The sequence below is a fragment of the Apis florea genome, unplaced genomic scaffold (genome assembly GCF_048593485.1).
Source record: "Apis florea isolate Af1SG1 unplaced genomic scaffold, ASM4859348v1 contig_3496_pilon, whole genome shotgun sequence".
Classification (NCBI taxonomy): Eukaryota; Metazoa; Arthropoda; class Insecta; order Hymenoptera; family Apidae; genus Apis; species Apis florea.
The window spans coordinates 3,803,450-3,830,660 of NW_028256773.1; the positions used below are offsets into that span (position 1 = coordinate 3,803,450).

At 32.9% G+C, this 27,211-nt stretch overlaps 1 protein-coding gene across 1 annotated transcript in view; it reads right to left on the bottom strand.

Annotated features, from left to right (window-relative positions):
* Positions 1–1,920: 1,920 nt before the first annotated feature.
* The window catches only part of LOC100867793 (uncharacterized), a 63,470-nt gene continuing 38,179 nt past the window's right edge, over positions 1,921–27,211 (bottom strand). The window contains exons 4-8 of the mRNA XM_086913387.1: positions 21,236–21,566; positions 8,032–8,255; positions 5,443–6,625; positions 4,071–4,544; positions 1,921–3,024 (exon numbers count right to left, since the gene is read on the bottom strand). Coding sequence (XP_086769513.1) covers positions 2,425–3,024; positions 4,071–4,544; positions 5,443–6,625; positions 8,032–8,255; positions 21,236–21,566 — 2,812 coding nt within the window. The 3' untranslated portion in view covers positions 1,921–2,424. The remainder of the gene's footprint in view (positions 3,025–4,070; positions 4,545–5,442; positions 6,626–8,031; positions 8,256–21,235; positions 21,567–27,211) is intronic.

Sequence of the window (27,211 nt, forward strand, 5' to 3'; positions counted from 1 at the left end):
TATATCATTAAACATTAGATTGGTGTACATGAAATTTTTCAAATAAATTCTATTCATTTTATCCAAATATTGATTAATTGTATTTTTCTGGATTTATAAGAATTGCAGTTTTTATAAATTTTTACAATTTAAAACAATTTGTGAATACTTTGTTCAGATTCAATATAATATGTTTCTAGCAAGTTTCTTTTTCTTTCAATTTTATCAATAATAATAATTAATGAATTAGCATATTAAATTCAAATAATGTAAAAACATTTCATTTGTTCATTTGTTCACCAACCTAATACACTATCAATAGTTTACAATAATTTACATATTTCTTGCAATTAAGAGGATACCTATACTTAGCCACTTATTGTGCTTATCCGATGATAAAATAAGTTAATCGATCGTTCGAGTCGAAATTGTAATCTATAATTTGCGCGTGGACAAGAGAAACTCTGTTTAGATCCGAGTAAATCATATAACGATTTGAGGAAAGGGAGATGTGAGACAGATATTATCAACGCTTAAAAATAATTAATGTAATTGCACTTTACATGCTGCCTTTGAATCCACGAGCAAATATTTTCATGTATAAACGAAATTCTATTTCGTTTTATACTTATTTTTCTCCTCGTACATGTTATACGTATATATAATTTCAATTGTTGAAAGTTATAGATTTAAAAGTGACTAGAAAATAAACTTAATTCGCAAGTTAGTTGAAGATTAATGTAAATTAATTTGTACCATACCATTGTTTACAACAGCAATGAATCACTTTACTACTTTTGATGAAATTAGATGATTTAAAATTAATCAATTTTTCAAAATTAAAATCACTTCTCACTTACAATTATTTTCGTTTCTATCGTAACATAACACGTTTTAAAATTCGTAATCCTTAGTCAAGTCTTCAAGTAGCAGATATGAGTATCTAAGTATACAATTTCAAACCGCTATAAACTTCAACTTTTGAAAAACGAAGTTGTATCTTTATTCGCTACAGGCTATATCCGATTTTCATTTTATTCCTTGTAAAACTAAAAACTCTCACCTAACACAAAATTAAAATTTCGATAACTTCATAAATTGTTTGACATCATCAAATAAAATGAAAATTTTATCTCAAAAGATAAGAGCATTACTATTCACATTCTTTGATCAAAACTCTAAATGAAATCGAAAATACGTCGATGTTTAATCCTTAAATGCATGATATTTTTGCAACAAAAATATTTCGAAATTGAAAATTCACACTTATGTCCTTAGAACAAAAATTCGTTAAAAAATAGCAACGAATAGTATCATACCAAGTATACAGATAAATTACATATTATTTTAAATTATTGAGAAATTATACAAAATATTGATATATTCGTGAAATACTTTTGGAGAATCGATTGAGATCAAACAAACATAAAAATTAATATACAGAAATGTTTTACATCTGTATCGAGACTTATTTATCAAATTATAAATAGACTGTGGATTTAATGCACGAAAAATCTATAGAATGCATACGATATGCAAAAGTATCCAAAGTAAAGTATTTAATTTTTATAATTATGTTCATAAATATTTTAATTTGCACAAACATCCGCAGTCTAATTATAACAAATTTTAATTTACGTTAGATGAAGCGAATAGAATTGTTTCTATATCCTTCTCGATTCATCTATGTGTTGTTAACACATTCGAGAATTGTTAACACGTCGAGCGACGCAACATGTGCGTCACGAGACGCATTTTCTATTCTACGGCGGTTGACGCGTAAGATAGTATCATAAATTTTTCTCAAAAAAAAAAAAAAAAAAAAAAGAAAATATATCTTTCCACACACGCATTCAATATACGTTTATTGTTTCGTCGATATTATATTTTACGATTCTCTTCTAATTTTCGAAAATTAATATTCGTTATCGGTATTCGAATGAGTTAACTTAAACAAATAAGCCTCAATCGACATTTTCGTATATACAAATTTTTCGAATCTCGAAAAAAAAAAAAAATATGCCATCAAACGTCAATATCTTGCATTTAAGAATTAAACGACATCCCAAATCTCTACACGTTCTTTTCAAAACCGGCATCTCTCGTATTATATTACGTGCACGGTGTGCACAGAGAGGGAGTTCGACCACGACGCAATAAACGCACGCATAAATCGGACAGTTACGCGCGTATTAACCTCATCTGGCGAGGATCTCATATTAGATTGGCCCACAAAATCTCTTTGCGAATCATAGAAAATAAGGAACGAATCCCTCACATCATCGTCTCCCTACAACTGGTCATGCTGTCTAACTGTAGGTAAGGGCAATCGTTCTCGCATAGGGTGGCGTTTCGAGCAGCGGTGGCAGGCCTGCTGTTGCACCAGCCCTCCGTGTGCAACGTGCTCGTGAGGTAACACAGTACGTCTAGAATCTCGTTAATGCGCTAGGAGCCCGGGTTCGCGTCCTCGCTACTTCTCCGCCTTGCCTCCAACTCTTGCGCCAGCATCGCCACCTCCCAGTTGTTGCGCCCTTGTCTCCTCACTTCCCCCTCCTCGTCGTCGTCCCCGTCGTTCTCGCTGTCCCTCGCCGCTCTGTCGTCCAACTCGTCCTCGGATCTGCTGCTCTCGCTGTTCGACTCGAAGTCGATCGCCACGTCGTCCTTCCACAGTGGTTGAGGAACGATCGAGCTGGGCAGCTCTTGGAGCTCCAACGTCTCCTCCTCCGAATGCTCTTCCCACGATCTCCTGTTATGAGAACTGGATTCGGTGGACGGCGAGGAACGCTTGTAGCGGGGTTGGGTGGTCAGAACGGTGTCCACGGAACCGTCCCTCATGAAAGGATGGTCCTCGCGGTCGTCGTCCAGATCCTCCTCCAACGAGGCATCGTGCTCCGTGCTGTCGCCTATGGACTCGTCCGCGTTCCGCGATTCCCTTTGCTCCAGCTCTAATATCCTTGCCTGGAGCTGAGATATTATCTCGTCCCGCTTGCGAATTTCTAGCTCCAGCGAGGTGAACTGCCGTTCGAACTTGGTCTGGATATCCTCCTGGAAATAGGATTGTTATATTGGAGGATTTGTAGGTTAGAATTTAATTTTTTTTTCGTAGCGTGTAAAAATAATTCTAGAATTATAATATAGATTTGCTCATCAAATTTTAGAAAAAAATTTTCCTTTTTCTATTTATATTTAATACACTTTCATGATTTCTGTATTTATATTATATTTTAGATATGTGATCATTTTTCTTAAAATTTTTTCTCTCTAGAATTTTTTCCCTAGGATTCTTGAATAACTTGCGAGATCATTTCTGACAGTATTTCTCCTAGATTCTTTTTCTCTAGAAGAATTTTTCTCTTGAACTCACTTCTGCACACAACACAAGTATAATAAAAGGAATCAAAATTAAAAAAAGAATAATCCTAAAATCAGGAAAATAATTATAGTATAAACTATGCTAAAATATGCTAAAATATAACAAATTCTAGAAGATAGAAATTTATGCGATTCGATATGGTTCATGCGGTATAAATATCATTTAATTGTTCAACATACAAAATCAACGGAGCATTATCGTTGTTTGAACAGAATATGATAACGAGTAACCGTATTAGTGACTTGGAACAAGAAGTAGCAAATAGAACGAAATATAAGCGGTCGAAGTGCAAAGTTCTTGCGAATATGATGCACGAGAACTTTGCAGTATCGAAGTCGGTAACTTCGAAGCTAATATTTTCACAGAAAAATTACGAAGCTAAGGAATCTTATCGAATCTTATGAAATGCTCTTTTATCAAGCGATTTTTTTTTTATTTTTAAGGTTATATTTTAGATACTTTGAAATCTTGAATTCTGGAAAATTTTAAAAAAATTATCATCTTAAATTTATCTTTTGGTTTATCGATCTGATTATTCTAGACGAAAAATAGTTACAGTTTTTGATTAATTGAACGTAGAGTTTAGAGAAAAATATTCAGTTTTTTTTTCAGATAGGAATGTGATTATAAATTAGCTTTTTTAAAAATAGCTCCTATAAAATCTTCTTCTTTTTTTATTTTAACGATAACTGTATATAAACAAAATATATAAACTCACCAGACGACTCTTAACGATCTCTTTGATACCAGACACCAGCTCCCCCAAGTATTCCTCTTCTCGTGGCCGAGATACCATTTGCAGGATACCTCCGCTGCCCAAAGGACGGAAACTGAGTTTATTGGGCGGTGGCAGTGAGGCCTGCTCTTGGGTGTCGGACAAATGAGACCCGATCGGATAATTAACCGGTATCTGCTCGGACGGTGGGCTCTGCAGCGTGTACTTGTTAAACGTGACGCTTTTCGAGAGTTTCGAGTGGCGTGCCGCGTATCCCTCTATGGTTGGCGCCCTCATCAATTTCCTTAATTCGGCGGTGGCGGCCTCGCGGTCCGGCGTGCTCGTCGCCGAAGTTTCCGAGCTTCCGGTTCTGCTTCCGGCCGACAATTTTTTCAATATACTCTTCAGGTTCCGCCTCTCCAACGTCTCGTTCTCGGGCGATAGTTGCTCCGTCGGTGACATCGACGCCATTCGATTCTGTAATATTTGTCGCGTTTGAAAAGAAATGGCGCGAATTTTGAATCTCTCGCACGCTTCGGAAACGGATTTCTCGCGGAATTTTTGAAAAATTCGAAACCGATATTCCGCATAACGGGTCTGATTTGGATTTTATTTATTTTAGAATTTTGAAGAATCATTTTTATATATAATTGTTGGAATGTGTTTTATAGTTTTGAATCCAAAATTGATAATCCAAATATTTGATTAGAATTTTGGATTATTATTTCTACGGTTTGATAATTTTGATAATCCAGTTATTGAATTCGATCGATATCTCATCTTAAAATTTTGAATTATCATTTTTACATTTTTTGTTGGAAATTGATAATTGATATTCTACATAATTTCTCCCGTTAGGATTAAAATAATCCAAAAATTGTATCGGATAACCCCTTTCAATTTATAATTAACGAGGTAAAAATAAAATTGGAATTACTATACATGGAAAGAATTTTGATTCGGTTGACAGTGGTTATTGAGTGGTTCCGCCCGAATAGAACGAAGCGAGTAAATCAGGTGTGTATAACGCGGAAATTGAATGGCGGAACTTTACCATCCAACGATCGAACGTACCAACGAAGTTTCCTAGAAACTAATACCAACTATTAACCAACTATATACAGCATCGATATTCGAGTAATAACGTGCTACCATCCAAAAGTCTCTAGATTCTGGATTCGTATCTCAGACGTCGATCGAATATCGTGCGTAACCATCATCGACATTAATTTCCTATCGGGATCACGTGATCAAAAACATGTCGATCTATCAACAAACCTGTGTTTCATTAAAAAAAAAAAAAAATTCTTCTTTGAAAATCGTTCAAATTATTATTATTATTATTACTTTTCTCTTCCCCTCTAAACAAACATACCTGATTAAATTTTTCCAATTTCCTGGCGTACTCGATGGCGCAAGCCTCCGAGTGACTTCTCGTCAAGTTTCCGTCGAACTCGATCTCGTTGTTCTCCCCGCAATCCAAACTCGAGCTTCTCACCGCCTTCTCGAGCTCCGCCAACTTTTGCCTCTCGTTAAGTATCTTCAACTTCTTGACAAACGGCAGTCCGCAATACTCGGGCGAGAGATCGTCAACGGACGCGTACATCTTGGTCTGCTGCCTGATGTGGACCAAACTCTGCCTCAACTGCAACCTCCTGCCCGGTGGACTTCTTTGAGGCGAGTTCTCCTTATTTGTCAACGAGGCGTCCTTCAACATTGCCCACGGCTTCCTCGCGTTCGACCCGTTGCCAACGTTCTCAGCTACGTTCGACGTGGTTGCCGGCGACTTCACGCTCTGCTCCACCGCGCTTTGCAGCGAGGCTTGCCTCTGGATCGGTTTGACCGGTTGCCTCTGTTCCTGCTGCTGCTCCTCCTCCGGTATACTGGTGTTCTTTGGGAGCAGAGGTTCCTTGGTGGGCGCCTCCTTGTCCGCCTCCCTCGCCTCCTGATCGTTCTTCGCCTTCAGAAGCAAAATCCTCTGGAGAAAGGGCAGATTGGGATTCATAGGGTTCTGCGCCTCCTGCTGGGCCGGTTGCTGTTGCTCAGGCGCGTGCACTTGGGTCTCCATCAGGTTTCGACGCTCCTCCCTCTCCTCCTTCTCCTTCAACAGCCTGAGCCTGGCAAGCAACGGCAAACCAGCGCCCAAAGGCGAAACTGGTGCCTCTTGAACGCTCGTGGCCGACGACGGGTCCTGGCCGTCGTCCACCTTTTGCTGCCGCTTCAACGTGGGCCCCTTCGGCGTCAACGGTTGCAGCTCCAGGCTCTCCTCGGGCCTCGTGTTCCGCCTGCTTTTCCTCAACGCGTTTTTCAACCCTTTCACGTCGCTCTTCAGCTTGTCCACGATCCGTTTCCCGGTGCTGTTGTCGGACGAGTCGTGGCCGGGGGACGTTGGTTGACGGGACGCCCTGGCCACCTTCTGCGCCTCCATCAGACGCTTCCTCCCGAGATTTTGCAGGATCTCTTGAGCCTCTGGGTAATCTTTCATCGCCGCCAACACGTCCTCGCGGGAAAGGCTGAACAGCTCCGAGTAGCCCACCGAACGAACGTCGGCTGTGCGCCTTTAATTTAGAGATTTAATAATGGTTTATCGAATTTTTGAATTTTGAATCGAAATATAGTTTGGGATGATAGGAAAGTGATATATTTTGTATTTTTTTTTTTTTTCCTTGTATACTGAATTTTGAGGAGATTTTTGAGGGGCCTCAGTCGGTATTACAGTTTTTAACGAATAGCTAGGGATCCCTAGATGATCGGAGTATTATTCCATTGTGTTATATTTTGTATAAATTATCCAATATTGGTGTTTTTAACAAAAAGTAATGGGAATGATTTTTCAACGATATTGCGATTTAGACAATAATGCAACGAATTTCGTATATACTAATATCAATTGTTCCATAGTATAGTGATTTTGTTTCTACTTTAAATTCATTATTAGTTTTTGTAATTCAGTTAAGCTCACTTCGAAGAATTTCAAAGTTCGAGAAAGTTGGTCTCTGGTTCGTGCTTGTGTAGAAATCATAAAGAGAATTAATTGTATTCTAAAACTTTCGTTATATTTATCAATTGAATTGTTGAACAATTTCACGATAAGAAGAGAATTGATAAATATCGTTTCTTTAATTACATAAAAATTCTAATAATTCAAGCAACAATATTCAACAAAGTATTGGAATAATAAAATTTTTCGATTTCGTATTATTGTGCATACTGCTTCACCCGAGAGACTTGAAAATCGAAGCGAAACGAAATTCGAGACAAGTTCAGAGATAGTGAATGATGAAACAAGAAAGTAGGACGAGTTATATACACGCCAGGGTTAGAAGGCGAGGGAAATAAGAAGCGGACAAAATTGAGAAAAGGTTTTATCGATTGCAGTTTTCGACTATTGCCGCATTTTCTCCCAGCCAGATATTTCAACCAGAGCCACCCTTCTCCAACAAATTTTTCACTGTTTGGCTTCGTGTATCAAGTAATGTATCAATTTATGCTCGATATAATTTTGACATGGTTATTCATTGACACAACAGAGTGTCCAATATAGAGTTTTCTTAAAATTTTCCTTCACGAAGATATATGAGCTGAATATTGTTCCAAAATAATGTAAATTTTATATTTCTCGATTAAATTAATTCATTTTAAAAGCTGAAATCTGTATTAGAGTAACGATCATGTTACTTAATCTGTTGATTAAACAGATTGATTTTCAACATCGAAATTATTCATTCCATAATTCGCTCGAAATCATACCAGTCTGCTTGTTTAAATATTTCATATTAATTGTTATTGATATATGTGAATATCTGTTCCATTATAATTTGCATAATCATTTGTTAAAATTTGATAAATATATATTTCATGTTTAATGTTATATATTTTATACATAAATGGAATAACATCTTTTCGAAATGATTTAAAATAAGAAAATTTCGAAATAGGATACAAGGCACTTCAAGTTACTTACTTGTTTAATCCGTCCAGATTAAGAATTCCAATTTCTCCGAAAAAGTCCCCGGCTTCCATGGTTGTTAAAACTCTTCCCGTTTCACTAATCACCTCTAAAATCCCGTCTGCTATTATGAACATTTCCCTAGCCACTTCCCCCTTTCGACATATCGAGTCGCCAGGCGTGAATATATAAGCTTTCATTTTTAACACTAGATCGTGAAGAAATTCGGGTTGGCACTCCTGCAAACATAAAGAAAAGAACGATATGAACTGGTTCATTGAAATTACCAATATTGAATAAATAGAAAATTTGAAAGAATCTCAAAGAAAACAAAGATAAAGGTTTGCAAAAAAGATTTATATGTTTTTCGAGTTATAAATATTTTTTTTTTAATTTTTACATCTGAAACGCCTGTATTTAGGCAACCGGCTTAGCGATCAGCTTATCGAACGACCGGTTGCCTATACACAGGCGCTCTTCGTGAAAAATTTAATTCCACCATATATAACTTAGAAAATATGTTTTATTCAACAATTTTTTAAATATCTATCATTCTTTTTATCTTGAAATTCTATCCTATAATAATAATTTCTAATTTTTACGAATCATTATTATTCCTACTTAAATATTCTACAGCGATAATACAGTATCGTTAGACAGCATTCTACAGGTTTAAAACTCTTGGTTTTTAAAATTCTTGCCTGTCCTACATAAGAATGAGAAATTACTCGAACAAATAACAAATTTATTCAAAGAAGATCGAAAAAACATTACGCAATAATATTTTTAAATATCCATTTAACAACTTTCTTAATAAAAGTTATTTAAAAATTATCGTTGCTAAAAGAGATCAAATGACACATCGATACGGTAAAATATTTGTCACTCGGTGTAACGTAACGATTTCCTTTTTTGTCCATTCGGTTTACAATAGACTTCGTTAAAATACGATCGTATTTGCGTGTACACAAGATCGCATGAGTGCACCGTGTACCGTGGACGATATGGTAATGAAAGGTACGTTAAAGGCTTCATCGAGGCGGACACGGTAGCGGCAATTAAAAGTCGCATAAATGCACCAATTATCGGGCAATTGTAATTACCGGTTGTAAAAAAAAAAAAAAAAATCCTTCTCCTATGTCCCGTTACGGTTTTTACCTGGGAGTCGCGTGTTTGCCAGCAACACACGATTGTAGTTGGATTTTCATCGCACGATCGAGGTACATTTTAACGTGGACCGTGAAAGAATAAGTTTGCATTTATTCGAAATAATGTCCGTTAAACAATTATTTTTCCTCTTTGTTTTTAAAGTTATATATATTTTTGGGAAGAAAAATTGGAATTTCTTCGTTTTAGAGAATTATTATCCCCATTTTGTAAAATTATTTAATTTTAATTTAATTCCTCACTCAGTTCAGTTCCAAGAAAATGACGATGCGAATTATCTTTATCTTAAAGGATATGCTTGACAACTAAATTCTTTCTAAACATTGTTTCGAGTTGGACAAATGTTTAATTATTATTATTATTATAATACGAAGGTTATGGATAGAATATATTCACGCATGTTAGTACAATCGCGTACGCAAAACGACTGAAATTAGCATCCCTCTTATCGATTCCTTGAGAACGACCTTGCGGTTTCTGCTCTCGCAGAAACAGGATATCGAGAGGAGGGTGAATATTAACGGATGCTTGTCGTCTTTAAACGCGTGCAGAGGCGCGTTCGTGCATGCTTATCTATAAACGTAAATAAATATCGGGGAGGATGTGACGTAATTCATTCAAACACTCTGCCCTTTCGTTTTCCTTCCTCATTCTAGATTCTTTTGTTCGTGGAAATTTCCTTCCACCGAATTTCATTTATTTATAATTCTCATTCGAATTATCATTTTTTTTTTACAATTACTCGAAATTCTGAGACAAACGTCATTTTTTTTAAAAAAAAAAAAAAAAAGTATCTAAAGAATCAATTTTGAAAAAATTATCCATCCTCTTTAAAAAAAACTTGAATAGACAACATTTGATGAAAGCAAAACTCTTCCCCTTTTCAATGGCATCGTTTGTTCATTCGTTCGTTTCTTTCGCTAATTCTCAAAAAAAAAAAAAAATCACCTTGCGAAAAAGATCCCGTCTCGTAATCTTCCAACACATATTCCTCGAAATCGGCTTCCAAATCGTGGAAATTTCACGAAATATTATATTTCCACGATCCACGAAGACCTCGTGGTGAAATCTTCTCTCTCCTTTACCACATGGAGGGGAGGATGCACTCGTGACAAACGGATGCAGAGGCGGATGCGCTCGAGAATAGGAGGTCTTCTTCACGATTGTTCATCTGAGACGATCCTTTCGATGCGCGTTATGCGTGGCATGAGATTACTTTATTCGAAATATTCAATGTGAAATTCACAAATTCGCTTCGAAGCTAAATAAGATTGGGATAGGATATTTGTAATGAGCAAGATTTTAAGGAAATAAGGAAATTTTGCACGTTAAAAGCACTTGCACGTACGAGAGAGAATTAAAGGGAGTGTTAAAATAATCTATCTTTCGAATCGTTCTTAAGTTTCTTCTATCCAATTTCGACGAATTGATTTCAATAATTAAAAATAATTCGCTTGCAATTCGCATAAAAAATAAAATTACACTCTTTATTTATAAAATAGAAATAAATAATAATTAGTTACTTTGTTCGGGAATATTCGGTGTAGCCAAAATAACTGTAATTAAATTTTCGTGCTAGATACAAGGGAAACTTCGTCGTCGTGAAAATAGAATTACGAAGTAAAACTAATTCCAACTAGAACTATATAGTTTCACACTGATGATGATTCCATTATTATTTCAAACCGTTTTTAATTATTCGAATTTCTAATATACAGCATTAACAATATATTAAAATTTAATTATATATCGATTATTAGATTGTAAGAATAATTGTTCTTATTGTTAGCTTTGATTAAATCCGCTCTTATGCGAAGAGCGATCCACTCCCATTTCCGCTCGAAATCAGGATAACTCGTAATCTTTTGTGGCCTAAAATTAGTTCGAGTCGCGTTGCTTATTTTAAGCTTTCCTTCGGTTACTTAGGCAAAATGAATTTACCAAGAGGAACTATTTAGAGGGGATACATTATTAAATAGCGGAGAATTTTATTTACGCGTGGAGATTTAACCGATACATCTCTTTATAAGTATGATTTTGATTTTGCACTGTTTAATGTTGATTGATTTAAAATTTAAAAAATTTAATTTATTTATTTTGAATTTGTGCGCCACGTAAATTTTTCTATTATTAAAAAAAATTAATCCATCTTTATCATTTGAAAAAGATTTGAAGAGAAAATTGGAAATAATGATATAAAATTTTCGTTTTTTTTTTCTTTTTTTTTTTAAAGAATTCTTTCTTTCGCTGGCGAGTTTATCGTCGATGAAAATGATTCAAAATTGATATTCATAGATACGTGAAAATGTTCATTAACAGTGGCCAATAGCAGAAATAAAAATAACCCGTTTTGCAAACAATATGAAATTATTCACTGTTGAATATTTATGCATTACCGTCCCATCGATTCGTTAAAAACACATTCAATGCAATGAAATATGCAATGCACGATTCTCTGGACAATGTGTGATATTTTTTTCTTTATTCTTTTCCAAATGGAACTCCATACATAATTCTCTATAAACTATATATATATATATATATATATATATATATATAAAAATACAAATATTTCTTCTCGATTAATTTGTTACGCTTTCATTCATTCGCATGTCTCTTAATAAAATGCAAATTTCAAAAAATTTGAATTGAAGAAAAAAAAGGAATATGTTTATCACTTTAAAATAAATTAAAAATCGAACGAATAATAGCAAAATACTTATTTATATAAAATTTCTTTCTCCACGAACTCAACTCCTATTTATTTTCATCGAGTTTACGGACCGAAAGAGCGAGGACAGTTCCTTAAAGCGGACAGTTTCGACTGTTGCAGCGAAGACATCATAAATCGTTCCTCCTTTCTTCTTTCTCCACTCGTACAAATATATAATGGCTCCGTTGGTGAAACACGTTCGATCACATTAAGCAAAGCGTCTAAACGCGTTTCAACGAACGTCGGTTACTCGATTTACCACGCTCGAATGGCTATTCCCTCACGAAATCTGATAATGTAAGCGATGTAAGCCAGCGAATATCGCGTTTCGTTTCCATTCGGAGAACAAATTTTTTCCAACGGGACGTTGCTCGATCCTCTGTGGGATTACCGAACAAAAAGTCTTTGCTCCCTTTGTCGCGGAGCATAATGGATTATCACAGGCGAAAAGTTTCACGATCTCTATCTTTTATCTGCGAGTTTTCGCAATTTGTGACGCTTTTTTTTTTTCTCCCTTTTTTTTTTTAGAAATTTTCGATGGCTTTATCTCGTCGAATATTTTTTCTTTTTTTTCTTAAATATTTTTCTCCCTTTTATAGTCATTCGATTGATTCCAGTTGTATTTGGGGAATTTGGGGAAATTTCGAAGAAACGAAATTATTTTCTATCATTTAAGAGATTTGACTATTTACGTATGAAAGTAATACACGTATTATTATTATTATTATTATTTTGTTCAACAATTTCAACAAATTAAATTTTCTAATTATTCGTCGAATAATCGCTAGATAGAAGTAAAATATACGATAAAACAGTACATCTTTTAGTAATTAGATCGAAGTTATTCGTGTGATAATACGTTCGGGCAGCTTCGGCTAACATCGGAAAGTTTCGGATGAAATCGAGTAATCGCGGTTTAAGCAACGAATTATATCTACGTACGTACCACGTAGGTAGAGCCTCGAGTCTCCGCTATAATTTTTAATCCGTTTAAATTTAACATTATCATCCGTGTTAATATAAAAATATTTTTGGGATAATTATCATATTTTCGATAATAATTGCTGTTGAATTTTAATATCACAGAAATTTATAATCACAAAGAACGTAACCACGGTACAATTACACAGTAAAATTTGATATTTTCCACGCACGTACCAACCTCATTCTTATTCGCTCGAAATAGTTGCGCACAATTTTGTGTCGAGTTTACAAGAGCAAAAACATCCTTCCTCTACGGAATATTAATAGCAAAATAATAAGAGTAATAATGAAATATCAATAGTAAAACAAATTTAATTTCATATTTCATTAAATATATTAAAAATCATTCTCCTCTCACTCGCGATAAACTGTCACACTCATTGTTTCTCATCTCATGCCTCTTACTGAATAACGCGTTGATTGCGTTATGATCTTAGGCAAGAATTTCTCTTTCGTCTTTGCTTTTTTTTTTTTAAACATCAAAAATACAAAGCGTTTCAACAACAATGTCAACGATTTTTCTTTTCGATTTTTCAAATGGAACTTGACCATATCTTATCCATCCAAATAAGATAAAAATTTTGCACAGGCTGCTAACAATATTGTCACTATTTCAATTAAAATGTATGATATAATCCTTAAAAAAATTTAATCCGTATAAAATTTTTCAATCGGATATCTCGGTTAATTAGAATATTCCCCGAATAATTGGATTCCTCGCGATATTTGATTCGGCTCGTATTAAAACAGACTTTTGTCAAAGTCCCGTATCTCCTTAATTCCGATGCATCTCCTTTGAAATTCTAATTCCTTTCCCCCCAAGATAGGAAGCTCTTCTTTCGTTCTCTCGACTATTCGAAAGATTACTTACTGATTTATATATCCTGGACTGGATAGATACTAATGCTTCGATTAATCGTCATCAACCTCGTTTCTTAGTTTATCTTTTTAAGAAATTACACGAGTTTTAAATTAATTAATTACTTTGAATATAAATTATTTTTTTTTTTTTACATTTAATATAAATATGCGATTATACTTGAATTCTTTTACTTTCAAATTACCGATTATTGGTTATAATAAATTATTATAAATACGATAATCAAATATATAAAAAAAGACGGAACATTTCTTCTTTCCACAACTTATCCCTCTCGATCTTTTCCTTTTACTTTTCCATCTTTTTCTTCCAAGTTCTCCCAAACAAAGAGTCGTCCACCGCCAGAGAAATTCCTGCATCCTTTTTCCCAATCCAAGTTTTATCACGTTACACGCTCGAGGAATTACACTTATACCCTCGAAAACTTGAGAATCCGATGAAAAAATAAATAATGAAAAATTGTAGAATCGCGTCAAGAATTATATTCTTATTTTCGAAATTTCGGAGGAAAAGAATAAATAAAAAAAAAAAAAAAAAATTTAGAAAATCAACGCTCGAGACGATTGTACGTGTTCGATGTTTGGCGTACAATGCAGCGGGACGAGAAGTGAAATCAAAGGGCAGATGCATCTGGTACGTCAGACGTTAATTGCATCAGCGGCTGGCACGAGACGATTGAATTCGTGATCTGTCGTTGGCCAAGGGTGAATAGATTTCACGTTAAATCGATTTCGCAGCGAGGCAAGTTTGTTGTTCGAGTCGGCAATCAAAGCTACTTATACTTTGATTTCCTTTTTTCCACCTCCGAATTTATATTCACCACCGATCATCTTGCTCGTTCCAATCTAATCAATGTGTCTTTTATAATTTTCGATTATTATTCTTTTGATAATTATTACAATTATTATAATTATTTATTACGAACGAATAAAAATTGCATGCAATTTTAAATAATCAGAGAAGAAAATACATTCATCGGATTCATTCTACTTTTCTTTTAGCGCTGAAAGAAATATTGAATCAAGTGGCTGGCACGTTGATTAAGAATAAAATTACGTGCAATAATAAAATTATTAAATGCAACAATAACAATTTTTAACGAAACGACGAAATTTAAATTTTTCTTATCTTATGTCAATTGTTGTCAAAAAAAAAAAAAATCGAATACTGTTTTCAGCGACTCGTGCAATTTGAAATGATAGAAAATTTTGGAGGAATTCAAATTCGATGCATCGACAACGTATAACAAGTGGTAAGCTGTAAAAGCATTAATAGAACGATATTTTTAAATATTTTTAAATACAGTTTACGTCGCATTGCATTTTTCATCGTTTCTGGATCCTCGAACGATCCGAGACATCGTGTGAATATCACTCGAATCGCTTGACGGGTTTGAATAATTGCTCTCTAATATTCGATCTCGACCTGGATCAGGCATTAATTGGGGTTCAGGAATGCAGCGAAGTAACACGTTTTGATTAAAACTGATGGCCAATCGTGTTATCTATATGAGCTATAAATTATAATTACACGGTCAACAAGCGAGTTATTACACGGACAATTAGTTTCCATTCATTGCATATTTTGCACGAGAAATTTTAGATTACTTATTTTAGGAATCTCATCTCGTTTTTGATCACGTTTATTATTATTATTATTATTTTTTTTTTATTCTCATTTCCTTATCGTCGTTTTTATTACGAATTTTTTTATTTACTTCCGTACAATCAACTGAGAAACTTCTTCTGAACGTTGGTTCAATTTCAGAATCTTATAATATCGCATTTTTTTTTTTTTTTTTTCAAGTTTTCACTTTTCGGTTTGTTTAGATATTGCTGGAAAAAGTGAAAAGTTTTTATTAATCTTCGAATCTTCTTTTTATGCTCGTAACTTTTCATTCCAGATGCCTTTGATTCAAAGAAGTTTTCAGAAGCTCGTAACTTTGGGGGCGAACACTAAAATTTCCTCATTATCTTTAAATTTTTACTCCGTGATAAATCGAACCGATAAGATTAACGTCCTTCTTTTTTCTCGCCAAATATGTTTTCGAAAGGTTAAAACGAATAATAAAGTTTCCCTTTTGTTGCATCGTTCCTCCGAAGGTATGATGTTTCATTTCTTATTTCAAGTAAACATTAAATCTTTCGATTTCTTTTATTTTTATTATCGATTTCGTTATTCCTTATCTTTGTTTTTGTATTCCATTAATATTAAAAAATTTCTTCGAGAAATATTTAATACAAAAGAGAAGTTGAGTCAACGAATAATAGCTCATTAAATCGAATGTTAGCTGAAAATTAAATTAGAGGCGCCTGTACGCGGGCGACCAGTCGAGCTCGGCTGATTGGACGGCCAGGTTGCCTGTATACAGGCGTCCAATTAATCGCTTTTTTTCTTTTTCTTATTATTATTCAACATCTTTTCATGTTAACTTTTGTTTTCACGTGCAATCGATCTAATAAGTATCCTAAATACGCGTATTTTAAAATATTCTAAACATCAAAATGTAAAAATATAAATATGCGAGGAAAATTAGGTTTTGACTAAAATTAAATAACTTGTACGAAAATCAATTTTAAACAAGAACAAGAACGAAATCGAAATAAATACGTAAACTCCTCGAAGCTTTGATCTTTAATTTTTAGATTTCGTTTTAAAATTTAATGCGACAAGATAAAACGAGAAATTTTACACGCATTGAAATCTCATTGAAACATAAACATTTCCTTTTTCTGATTAAAACTAGAACCCATTAGAAAACCGAGCGATAAAACGCAACGATGAAAGGCAAGAGACAATTTATTAGATAAGAACCTCTCTTCCTCGGATCTCGTTACATTTTTCTTTCGCCTGTGGTTTCGAGTACGGAACGCATTATACTTGCAAACCTCGCTTACACGTACAGAATCGAACAGAAGCGGTTGTGTCTTCGGCTATATTATGATCCATAAAAAGAGGGTACAAGTGCGAACTCCCAAGAAACTTTTATTACCGCATTGACGAAGGGAAATGTAGCTTTGTTCTTCGTCAACAATTACTACTACCTTATCCTCTAGTCTCTCTTTCTCTTCTTTAAATTCTAGATTCCAGATACCTCTTTGACCCTTAAATTTTTGATTAAGAAAACAGTGATGTTGGATATTTTAATTTATAAAATTTCTATAGAATTTTTTTTTTTTTTTTTTTTCATAAAGTCCTTATCAAAGGATTCAACAAGCTGAGAAATTCTTTTTAAAAATTTTGAAATTTGAAATTTTATCCTTTGTGCTTTAATTTGTTTGATTATAAATATTATAATTTTACACGCATTCTTGATATTACAGTATATACATTGTAAATATTAATTATACAAACAATGTATACGCGTTGTATTATTAATGGCATTTTTGTTTTCTTGTTAAATATGTGTGGGAGTTGTGTACGTTCCCCGTATTATTAAAGGTAGAATAAATATGCGATAAATATTGCACACGATCATTCTTAATTAATAATCATTAACCTGGGATATTTAGTTGAATCGATTGATTCAGTTCATCAAAAATGTTTTTACAATTTTCTTCGAAACGAAAATTAAAAGTATCTATAAATCTGTGGGAAGAAATTGGAAAATAATTGCATCCAACGTTTAAAATGACCAGCCTACGTACGATTGATTAGACAATTAATATTTTTAACCACCGATCGATCATTCAACGATCATTAAATAATTGCAATCGACAAACGAATAACATTAAACAATCGACACTTTACATTTCAATTTCTCAGAAAACAAGAAAACATTCAACTTTTTGGAGCATCGTCCCCGAGCAACGTCGTCGGTTTTTATCGCGTTTCTCAGAAACGATGAGTTAAAAGTCCATCCATCCCTCCCACTTTTTTTTACGAGAGTACATCGTTTCTTCAGACTAGGCGCTATAATTCTCGAATGTTTCTTTCATGATTATTCGTAACATAAACGTGTTTTTTCTTTATCTACCTGTAACATTTCCAATTTATCTAATATGTTTTAAGATACAAGTGAAGGGAACATTACGATTTTAATATCGTGTCGATATTAGTTAATACAGGGTGTTATACAGAAGATAAAATATTTTCGATATAATAAACACGAAAATCGATATATTTTTTGTATAAAAATGTCGATTCAGACTTTTGTTTATCGAGTTACGAAGTTTGTGTTAGTCGAAGCGAGACGGAAATACGGAGAGAAACGGTGGTGCGACAAAGATAAAGATTATCTCGCTTTATATAAAAAATAAATCTTCTAATCGAAACTTTTGTATATCAATTTTTCGACTATTTATCGATTCTCCATGAAAAATATTCCATGGATAAATAGAGAGACTTATATATTGTTGTATTAAATATTAAATATAATAAACTCGTGGATGAATGTACATCGTAAAAATAACAAAAAAAAAAAAAAAGAAAGAAAGAAAGAAAGAAAGAAAGAAAAAGATAAATTTGTTCTATTCGAAAAAGTAGAATTTCTTCTCTCTTTTATTTACGTATAATCGAGTTATATGTGTATTTTTTAAATCATTTATATCAAAAGTATGGCTTATATTTCTGACGAAGTAGACCATCCATTAACTTTTGTATTTTTGCATTTTTAATACGAGAACGACCGTAAAATAGAGAGGAGAAATTTTTCTTTCCATTTTTAATGGAAAATATTACGAAGGTTAAGAACTTTGATATGATTCAGAATTTACACTGCATAATTATTTTTCTTAATTTGAACGTGAGAAAAGAATAATATAAAAAGAATAATCAAAAAATATCAAAAACGATTATTTTCTTTTATAAATGAAATTTATTGGAAAATCATTTGATACGGTTTAAAAGTCCAATAAATAGGACTTTGATGTCTTTTTGTTGAAGATATCATCAGCGCTCGCTCTTTCGCCATATAGCTGGTTCATTGAAAGACGAGGATAAAATAAGAAGATATTTCAACCGGAGAGAACGGTATCTCATATCTTTTTGTTCCTATTTCAATGTCTTTCTTTTCTGTGCCCCTCTCTATTATCACCATCGTATTGACAATAATCGATACGAAAGATATATAACATATAGCTCAATTTATACGTATTATCTATCTATTCAGGTATATGAAAAAAAAAATGACTGAAAAGCGGTGACGTAAAATTTAAATAATGATAAATAACATATGAATATGAATATTTGTAAAGATATTAATTGTAAGAACAGAAAGGATTGAAGAAAAAATTATAATACGAAAAGTAAAATATAATAATTGTAGTAATAGAGTCAATAAGCTCTATTATATATTGCATTTATAATTAATTAATTAAATATATTGCACATATATAATAAATAATATATCAAGAGTATACAATTTTGCTCGAGGCTTGGAAATCCGAACTTCGGGTCAATACGGAAAAATTCGGGCAAATTCGGATGGAATCGGGCGGGATCGAGTGATATCGGGCGATTTCGATAGTTTTCGGGATTTTAATATTATTTCAAACTTATAAGCTCGGATATATTTTTTACATGTAATTTAATTTTGAACAATTTGAGATTAATTCAAAGTTATTTAAAGTAATTTAAAGAAAGTTAACGTGTATTTTTCTTTCGTTTATTTTCTGTGTGTAAAGAAACGTTTGGCCGAAATAATTTCAAGAAATAATGAAGATGACATTGCATCTAATAGGTTAGATTGAAATGCCATACACATTAATGATTTAATCGATTCGTCGATTGGAAATTTAAATATATAAAAAAATTCTTGAAACGTGTTTATGTAAGTTATTCATTAACTTTTCATTTAACAATCTGTATATCTTTGTTAAATTAATATAAATGTTTAATATATATTGCAATTGTAATTGGAATAACCGATTTGATAATTTAACACATTTATCGTTGGAATGTCACTTCGATTCGGATAAAATCGATGATGATGAAATACGTAAAGACTTTATCGATCACGTTTAATGGCAATTCCAGTTCAATTCGGTATGTTCAAGCATGAATTCTCACGCGATCCGACACGACTCGAGGGCAACTGATCTTCTAATGGGTCTAGCTTCCAAATTGCTTATAGTTGATGTTGAGATCGAATGGCTGCTCGAATCAAGCATATACGCATGAAATCATTGTTATTAACATTTATCACGAAATATCGATACTTTTAAACTTCAAAACTAATTATTTCGTCATAAATACTTATAATATTCTTTATTCCCACGATTCATTTATTAAATTTCATATAAATATCTCGACAATTTTATTTTATTTTTCTCGGAAAAACAAAAATATTTATTTCAAAATTTATAGTTTATAATAAAAATTAAATTACAATTTCAAGATTAAAAGTTTGAATGAAATTTGATGATAACACTGATAATGATAAAATCGGTTTCTGAAAACAATTTAACTTAACACGAAGGATGTATCTTGCTGAAACATTTTTCCAACTAAATATAGGTTAGTTAATGTTTCATGTTAAACAAACAAGCCTTACTTCCTATGTATTATATTAGCAAACAATGGTTCAATTGACCTATTGTTAACTTGTATGGTAAACAAGTATAACGAGATTGAAACCCTTATAACAGTATAATAAAAACGTATAATAAATTAATCTTTTTAAACGTGAAATTAAAACAGTTTCGATTACATCAAAAACAAATTTTTCGTACTTTATGAACCATTCATCATTGCAAAAATTAAATCTAATTGTATATTGCGTATAGAATGCATAACTCTTCTATAATTATTAACCCTATAATTTAAGCGTTTATAATTTATATTATCAGCTTGAGAAACTTCATAAGGGTGTTCATAAGGGATGAAAATAATCTCCAATGTTAATAATTATCGCGCGAAAAGGTCTAACAATTTTAAGGATTTTCAATTTTCAAATCTTACAGAGAATATATTCGATTAATTAATATTTTGATAATTTGATACTCTCCTTTCCAAATATTTTCATCAATTTAAAGGGAAGAAACAAAAGCTAGAAATATTGAATAGAAATCAATAGTCACGTTGGCATCCCCCTTTATATAGGATTATTTCTACTATTTCTATAAGAGAAACGAGGGAATTTACTAATAATTCAAGCAATCATCGCATTCCGTTTCCCACTATAGTTCAACGTTTTGATTAAAAATGCTTTCCTTGAAAGCCACAAAACGACTTGTCCGACTGAGGAATTATTTATTCAAGTCATCGATCCATCGGCTAAATCGTATGGTAATGTAAATTGACTCGAATGTTTTGCTTATATCACAATATTTGAGAGGGAAAAATAATTAGAATTTTTTTTTTAAAAATTACGAAATGAATTGTCTTCTCTATAATATTTAAGTGAAATTATTTTTTAATTACAAGTTTAAATCAACGCGAAGCGAAGAATGGAAAAATATTAGAATCAATAATTCGCTCGCCATCCAAACTATAAATATTACACTTATTTGAAATCAAATTCGGCAAGACCTCACCTGAAATATGGTGACTTTTTTCAATACGGACAGATTCACATGCAGCGCCAATTCGGTCTTCAATTTGTCAGGTAACAATCCGAGAGCGGTGTTGATGTCACCTCCACCCTGTATCCTACCCCTGGACCAGCTGTAGTCGTACCACCTCAGCACCCTCCTCTTCATCCCGCCTGGTACTTTATGGTGTCTCATATACGTCTTTGCACCGTCCAACAGTCTCTCGAATTCCAGCCGATTCGCGTTCCGGTTGGTAATCACGTTTCCAACTTGACCGACGATCGTCGCGAATATGAAGACGCCGATCAGGTAGCTCACTATCGTGAAGACGTACCTACGGATCAGGAAGCGAGAAAAAGAGCCGATCAGTCCAAGGAGGATGTGATCAGTGTCCTCGGTTCATGGACGAGCGGCCCCCGCCGGAGCCTTTCTCCTTTCTCTCTCTCTCTCTTTTTTTTATATTCTCCCTATATTCTCCTCCCTTATCTCCTCTTTCGTTCGTTCCTTTCCTCTGCCTTTCTCCCCTTTCTAACCTCTCTTTCTCTCTTTCTCTCTCTATAGCACACGCTCGACACTTGCTCTATCTGTTCTCACAACATTTACACGATGATTTTCCTATATGCATCGAAATGTGTATGTATCACGATTGTTATTTGAAATTGTGAATTTTAATATAATATGAATATAGGTGTATCGAAATATTCGAGTTTAATTTATATTTATGTTTTATTTCGTTTATAATTATTGGAATATAATTGGATATTTAAAGATATTGATAAAAGTAATTTGTAAAACAAGATTATTAAGATTTTTAACAACATGACACTATTTTATTGCTTTTTATATGGCACTTGTTACACATCACTGTTCATGTATTCATCATGTCAAGTGAAAAACAAAATAGACGATTTCTTGCTTCTAAGCTTCATTAATTCGTATTGTTTGTTATTGCATCGCGATCTAGAAAATCGTATTTACATTGCAAATTACTTGTAAATGTACTTAAATATTCATTAATAATCACACAGAATAGAATATATTAACATAATACACTTGTAAACATATATTTCGATACAAAATTGTATTAAAAAAATATGTGTTAGGCTAATGAAAATAAGCCACATGCTACTATACTATAACATTAGACGTTATTGTGTCTTTTTTTCATCAACCTATATATGTATATGTAGACTACTACAAACATATATATATTGGAAATCTCTACACACATTCCCGTCAAGATGTTCACATATGCATATGTATATTCACGTACATAATTTTCTTGCTCAGAAAAATTTTTAGGATTCGAAGATATGGCGACGAATACGAATTGCGGTAAGAATATTTTTCGGATTTCCTAGAGGAACTATCGAACAATTTCCTGTCATAAATTATTCATGAGGAATGCGACGAATCGGAAATTGAAATTTTTTTGTTTTTCATGTCAAACGTGAACACGCGCTTTGGAAAAAGCGAATTTTAACACTTTTTGACCTCGTAAAAGTCAGGTTTTATACCCGTTATCGGCGATCTGGCCATTTCTGTTACGTTCTTTGCAAAATTGATATTAAATGGACGCGTCGTTACTTCGATATTTATTTTTGAAAATATAAATAATTTAAAGATATTAAAAATATTATATTCAGATACACATTCGGATAAATAATTTCTCAAATATATCTGATAAATCTGATCTCATCTTTGGCCGATCAAAATTTTAAATAAAATCAAATTAATCTTAACGATTTGTATCCCTTTACGCCGATCGCTTCCGGTTCACGAAGGACGAACATTTTTCTGAGCGATTCTTTTCCATCCTCATTTTCCTCCATTCTTGCATTTATATCACGCGATCACGTAACCGCTCAGAAGTGCTTCTAGAGAATTTATATCACTCACGCACATATACACGGGCAAAGAGACAAGTTCGTGCATTTCTATCTCTCCAATTTTTCCTCCTTTCTCTCTCTCTCTCTCTCTCTCTCTCTCTCTTCATTCGTTCATTCTTTAACGAAAATTCTCGTCCACCCACTTTCTCCTTCCACCCCGGAATTCTCATACTTCCTGGAGCGCGTCCATGCTCTCTCAGACTCTGTCTCTACTTTTCAGCCATTCGTACTCTTCGTTTCCGCATCCTTTCATTATCTTCAAGCCAGCTGAGGCTTTCTTTCTCGCGAGTCTAACATTGATAGATAAGGAAAGAAATTTTTTTGCCTTCTTCATTATGATATTTTTACACAGGACTGTTTCATTGAAAGAAAGAATCTTTATGAAAAGAATTTTTATCATTAAAAAAAAAAAAAAAAAAAAAAAAAAAAAAAGACAAATCTAATTTAATTTTTCCATTCCTAATTCTCTCTGAAAATATGCTACGCTAAAAAAAAAAAAAAAAAAAAAAAAAATTTTTTTTCAAAAAATCGATATTTTCAAAGACCACGATAAATATTGTCTTCGAAGAAAAGACAAGATAGGTTTAAGATTATTTGAGATTTCCACAGGAACTCGGCAAACTGTCCTCAAGAATCTCCGGGTCAGGCCCGAAGGCTTAAGGTCAACGAGGAAGATTCGATTTGCGATTCGTTGGACTCTCGAGTTGACGGTAGATTAAATTTCACCCATACCACTTCTGGTCGTACCAACCGTCTCTTCTTACTCTGTATTCGCCCTCCTTCTCGAGCATGTGGGAGAGAGGGAGTACGCCAAAAACTCTCTGGTCATTAAGCGGTCGCGTCGTTAGGCGTGTTGCCAGATCTTGGAGAATTGGAAATGCAAGCTGGGTCAGCTGGTAGAACCACGAAACGTCGCTCAACGTGGAAAAAGCGGTAGAGAATATTTCCTCCTATTTTTTTCTCTCTTTTCTTTTTTCTTTTTTTTTTTTTTGAAGGAACGTCACGCTTCGACTCTTCGCGTATCTTAATGATCGCGCAGAGAGAATCGTGGACAGGAAACGTGGAAGCTATCAATTTAGCAGGGCGGACACTCTCTCTCTCTTTCTTTCTCTTGGCATGGTGAAAAATTAGTTCGCGGCACGTCGTGCCTCGGAAAGACACTGTTCTCACCCGTGATTAAATTGTTCCGTTATTTAGCTTCGTGAGAAACGTGTGAAGTTAGGCAATTAGGTGATTAATTCATTCTTGGATTTGAGTTGTTTTAATTTTTATACATTTATTGGCTAGTTAATAATATATTATTATTTGTGAAAAATTTATGGTATAAATATTAATAAGAAATTTATTTTAGTTATATTATTGGTAAATTTAGATTATAAGAGTTTAACTTTTGGCCAAGTTCACAAATTTTTGGAATATATCATTTAGTTAGTGAATTAAAATAATAACAAATGTTTGAAATTATATAAAAATTGATAATCTTATGATATATGAATAGAGATTTAATATTGATGTGTTTGAACAAATTTTAATATTAGTGTAAGTTAAAATTTGTTAAAATAAAATTCTTTTTATTTATTATATATTATATATGACATTTAATTCTTTTGCATTTAGTTGCATTGAAAATTATATGAATACGTGATATCAACATTTTAACCAAAACATTAATAAATTCGACGTTGAATTTTCACTATCCATAAATCTCTTAATCCATCATAATATCATTCCATCATTAATCTATCAAAAAGTCTTTCTCGAAACTGACAAGTTTTCCTCTAAAACTTTTCCTACAGTTTCTACACTCATCCTTTCCTTGATTAATAAATCCAAGGACAAAATAAATCATCGATAAATTTCCTTCCTGAACAATATTCCATCGACATAAAAATGCGATTACAGAGCAAAACAATGTCGGTCGAAGACGTAATCCTTCTTATATCCAAACGATGAGAATTAAACTCGGAATAGCCAAGTTTCCATTCCGTTCAATTTATGACACAATATCCTGGACAACCTTGACCGTAGCCTAATCTCCAACGTCTACGAGATCCTCGATATTTTAATCAAAGCAATTTCCTCGGTTTCATTTCTCTGAAATTATTTTTCCAAGTGGTAGAGGCGAAGAGGCTCGAAAGTAAGAAACCTCTCGAAGTGGCTTCCGCGTTCCGCGAGGTTAAGAGGTGAGATTTAAATTCTCAGGGGATCGACCTTTTCTTCTGCTCTTAATTCATCCTAACCTTTCTTAGCGTGAAGTATCGTGTCCTTTCGATGGGTTGAATGATTTTGAACAGAGAATTTTGGAATTTTAATTTGCCCATAGTTTTTTTAATTTTTGTGATTTGATCTGTTGATTTGTTGAAACCTAACCTATTTTAATTTCTCTTTCTTAATATTGAAACATTATTTAATATTATAATTTTGAAATCCTAATTTTGCTATGTTCTTTGAATTTTCCAATCTTGATTTATTAAGACCTAATTTGTTAATTTAATTTAGCCTAACCTAATTTTTCTTTCTTTTTATTTAACGATTTTGAAGAAATAATCTTAAAATTTTAATTCTATCATCGTATTTGAATTTCCGCGAACCCGATATTGATTTGTCAAATTTTTAATACACTAATTTAATCTAACTTTGATCTAACCTAATTTTTTTTCTTTTTAACTCGAAGAGTAAAATTTTAAAATTTTAATTCTGCCATAGTTTTCAAATTTCCATGAATCCAATCTTCATTCACCAAACTTTAAATTACTAACCTAACTTAATCTAATCTAATCTAACCTAATTTTTTTTCCTTAACATTTTCATTTCGAAAAAAAAAAAAAAAAGAAATAGTTTTAAATCCAATTTACGATATACTTCGTTCTAACCTAACTTTACGCGATCAATGGTCTCGAAATGAAACAATTGGTCGTCCGGTATCGCATTTTCCTTATCTCTTTGTCCACGGATGGCACAATGCGACCGACAATGTGTCACGTGACGTGTTATTAATTCTCGCGTAGAGTGGGGGGTGAACACTTGCGCGGGAAAATTCGATCTCTCTCAGTGGAAATTGCATCGGTTGTTGGATGGAAGTGTCAAATCGGGGTGGAATTACGACGAGAAACGTAGTCGTAAGTCCTCGATTAATTTTATTTCGATGGAAGCCAGGCTTCGACTTGGTTACCCGCTTCCAGCCACTAAGGTTTTCATTTAAGCCAGCTGCGAAATATCGCGCGGGCTTATCCGTCGACTCCTTTCTCTTCGGGGATTTCTTTTTTTTTTTTTTTTTTTTTTTCAAAACTCGATGGTTATTGGATACGAAACCGGCTTTATGGCGTGGTACGTTCCTTGTTTTTTCCAATCATGATTTTCCGTTTCGTTATATTTTTTTGAAATTTTTACTCGTTGAAATTTTTGAATGTTGTTTATTATTCATTATTTTATAAGATTAAAAAAATTTTATTAATGATTTCTTGTTAAAAGATTTTCCTAAGATATTTTTTTTTAAAAGATATTAGATTTTTTTTTTTAATTATATTATTCTTGCTCTGGGAAATCTATATATATGTATCTAATCGTAATTAAGTAATTCAGAGTAAGGTGCGAGGATGTTGAAAACTTTTTGTTAGAATTTTGTAATAGAAATTATAGTAAACTTACAGTATTTAGGAGAAACGAATTCTTGAGATAATGATGGATTATTTAGAAATATCTGAATTGTATATTACTATATAAAATTAAATTTCATATAGTATTATATTCGAATGAATTTTTACTTTATCAATTCAAAGTGCAATACGAGAAATGAAAACAATAAAAATTTTCATGTAAATAATAAAATATATTTCGTGTAATATTTTTTTTTATATGTCTTTTTTAATCAAGGTTTAATATTGCATATTAAATTATCATTTGATAAATTTTTAAGTTATTAAATATTGAAAAATTTATGATCGATGTATATGTGTATCGAAAATTTATGCATCGATATATGTTTAATATTTCTCGTAATATTAATAATAAGGAATTAACACGTTTTAAAATATTTTTTATTAAATTATTTAAATTAATTTCAGTATATATTTTTATTTTAAACGAATAT